General features: G+C 38.6%; 1 protein-coding gene across 1 annotated transcript; it reads right to left on the bottom strand.

The window, feature by feature from the left end:
• Positions 1 to 530: 530 nt before the first annotated feature.
• Positions 531 to 1,600, bottom strand: LOC133795569 (RING-H2 finger protein ATL64). Its single transcript, XM_062233023.1, has one exon. The coding sequence runs from the start codon at positions 1,503 to 1,505 to the stop codon at positions 744 to 746; it is 762 nt and encodes a 253-aa protein (XP_062089007.1). The 5' UTR covers positions 1,506 to 1,600; the 3' UTR covers positions 531 to 743.
• Positions 1,601 to 1,995: the final 395 nt, after the last annotated feature.

Raw genomic sequence — 1,995 nt, 5'->3', positions numbered from 1 at the left:
AGATTGTCACTTTCATAAAATTTAGAATTCCTCACAAAAAATATAGAAATGAATTTTTTTTAATACCAGCTGTTTTTTCCCCTCAATTTTTTAAATATCCATAAAATAAAATATAATTTCTCTAAATATATATTTTTTTCGTTTCCCAACCAAGATCTGGGATACCAATAGACCTTAAAACAATAGCACAATAATTTAGCATGTTCATAAAAAGTAAAATCACAAGAATAGAAAATAAGAATAATGCTCATCTTAAAGTTTTTAATATATAATAGAAGTGAGTGGTGCTTTTAGAGTATATTAGAATATAATATTTTACTAATATAACATTTTTTTTCCTTTTTATAATGTAGAGGGGAGTTGGTGGGCGTAATAGGTAGTCTATGAGGACAAGATATTTTCAGTCTCCCCGACAGATTTACATCTCTAATTCGTACACTCTCAACGCTATGTATCTATTCTTGATCAGATTGTAGTGGTAGGGGAGTTTTATTATTGTCATTTTCTTAATGAATAAATTAATTTAGTCATTTTAATTGCGAATATATATCAAATTATATTAATTAAATACTCATTAAAAAAATCAAAATACGCAGTTAAAGGCCACATATACAGATGAAATGTAGTTTGTCTGGAGTGAGAGGGAGCCCATGAAGAATGACTATGTTGTCTAGATTGCACTTGCAATGAGCTCATGTAAGACGTCACTTGCTTCGTTTTTCACCGCAATTTCTTCTTCTTCTTCACACGCTCCAAATCCTCTTCAACGACATAACCCGATTACCCGGTGACTTGGCCCGACTCCTTTCGGGCGAACCCGTTGAAGCCATCTCTCTTCCAGACTCCTCCATACCCAAACTCACAAGATCAACCGGTTTATTTCCCCGACACCACTCCGGCCTTAAACCACCCACCGGAGAAGATTCCGAGCAACTCATCTCCGCTCCAAACCTATCATCAGAAACGTCCACTCTCGACTCTGAATCCGACTGTATTGCCATTTCACTTATAGTTATCACGATTTCTGCCGAAGTTCCAGGGTTATTGGTCGGAGTATCGGATAGGACCGGGGCCCGGCAAAGAGGGCAGTTGGAGTGGGAGCCGAACCAAAGGTCGATACACTCGACGTGAAAGGCGTGGTTGCATTTGGGCAAGGCGCGGCCTCGGTCGTTGTCTTCGAACTCGGATAAGCACACGGCGCATTCTTGCACGGCGGCGCCGTGGTGGGCGGAGGAGGAGGAGGAGTAAACGAAGGTGGGGAGAGTTTTGAGGATAGAGAGGTCCAAACCTTGAGATGAAACCACAGCGGTATTGGTAGCACTAGTATTGGGGTGAGAGGGCCGTCGTGAACGACGTCCTCTAGGGTGGTTGGTGAACCAGCGAGAGTAGCTATGGAAGAAAACAACAAAACAAACGACGATGAAGAGAATAATTACTGAGCAGAGCATTATCTTGCCGTTTAGGGCATAGTTGGTGGGTGTTGTAGTGTCGTTTATGCTGTCCATTATTGCAGAGGTAGATATAGAAGATATTGAAAGAAGGGGAAAAGAAAACTGGAAGATGGGTGTGAATTGGGTTTTAGATAGTGCAGCGGGAAAGGGGCTGTGTATTTATATATACAGTTTGAGAGAGAGAGAGAGAGATATTTATGTAGAAGGAACTGAGGAGAGAGAATGGAGGAAGGTTCCTAACTTCCTATGTGCTGCTCGGTTGACGGGTTTACTTTACTGACTTCGCAATTATATAAAGATTAATGATATGTCCAACCAAAGTAATCACAAAACTGAGATTAACAGTTTTAAAAAATAATGCTACGTTATTGGTGCATATACATTACTATTATATAATACACACTTATTGCTTAGCTTTTGTCTTATGCTTCATGTTCATGATGCTGTGTATGCTAAATAAGGAAATAGATTTTTTTTTTTTTTTTTAAATTGTTGGAAGTTGAATACAAAAATAATTGTATATATTTGTGTATATTATCTTGTC

Source organism: Humulus lupulus, chromosome 1 (genome assembly GCF_963169125.1).
Source record: "Humulus lupulus chromosome 1, drHumLupu1.1, whole genome shotgun sequence".
Classification (NCBI taxonomy): domain Eukaryota; kingdom Viridiplantae; phylum Streptophyta; class Magnoliopsida; order Rosales; family Cannabaceae; genus Humulus; species Humulus lupulus.
This window is presented reverse-complemented; position numbering and strand designations above follow the sequence as displayed.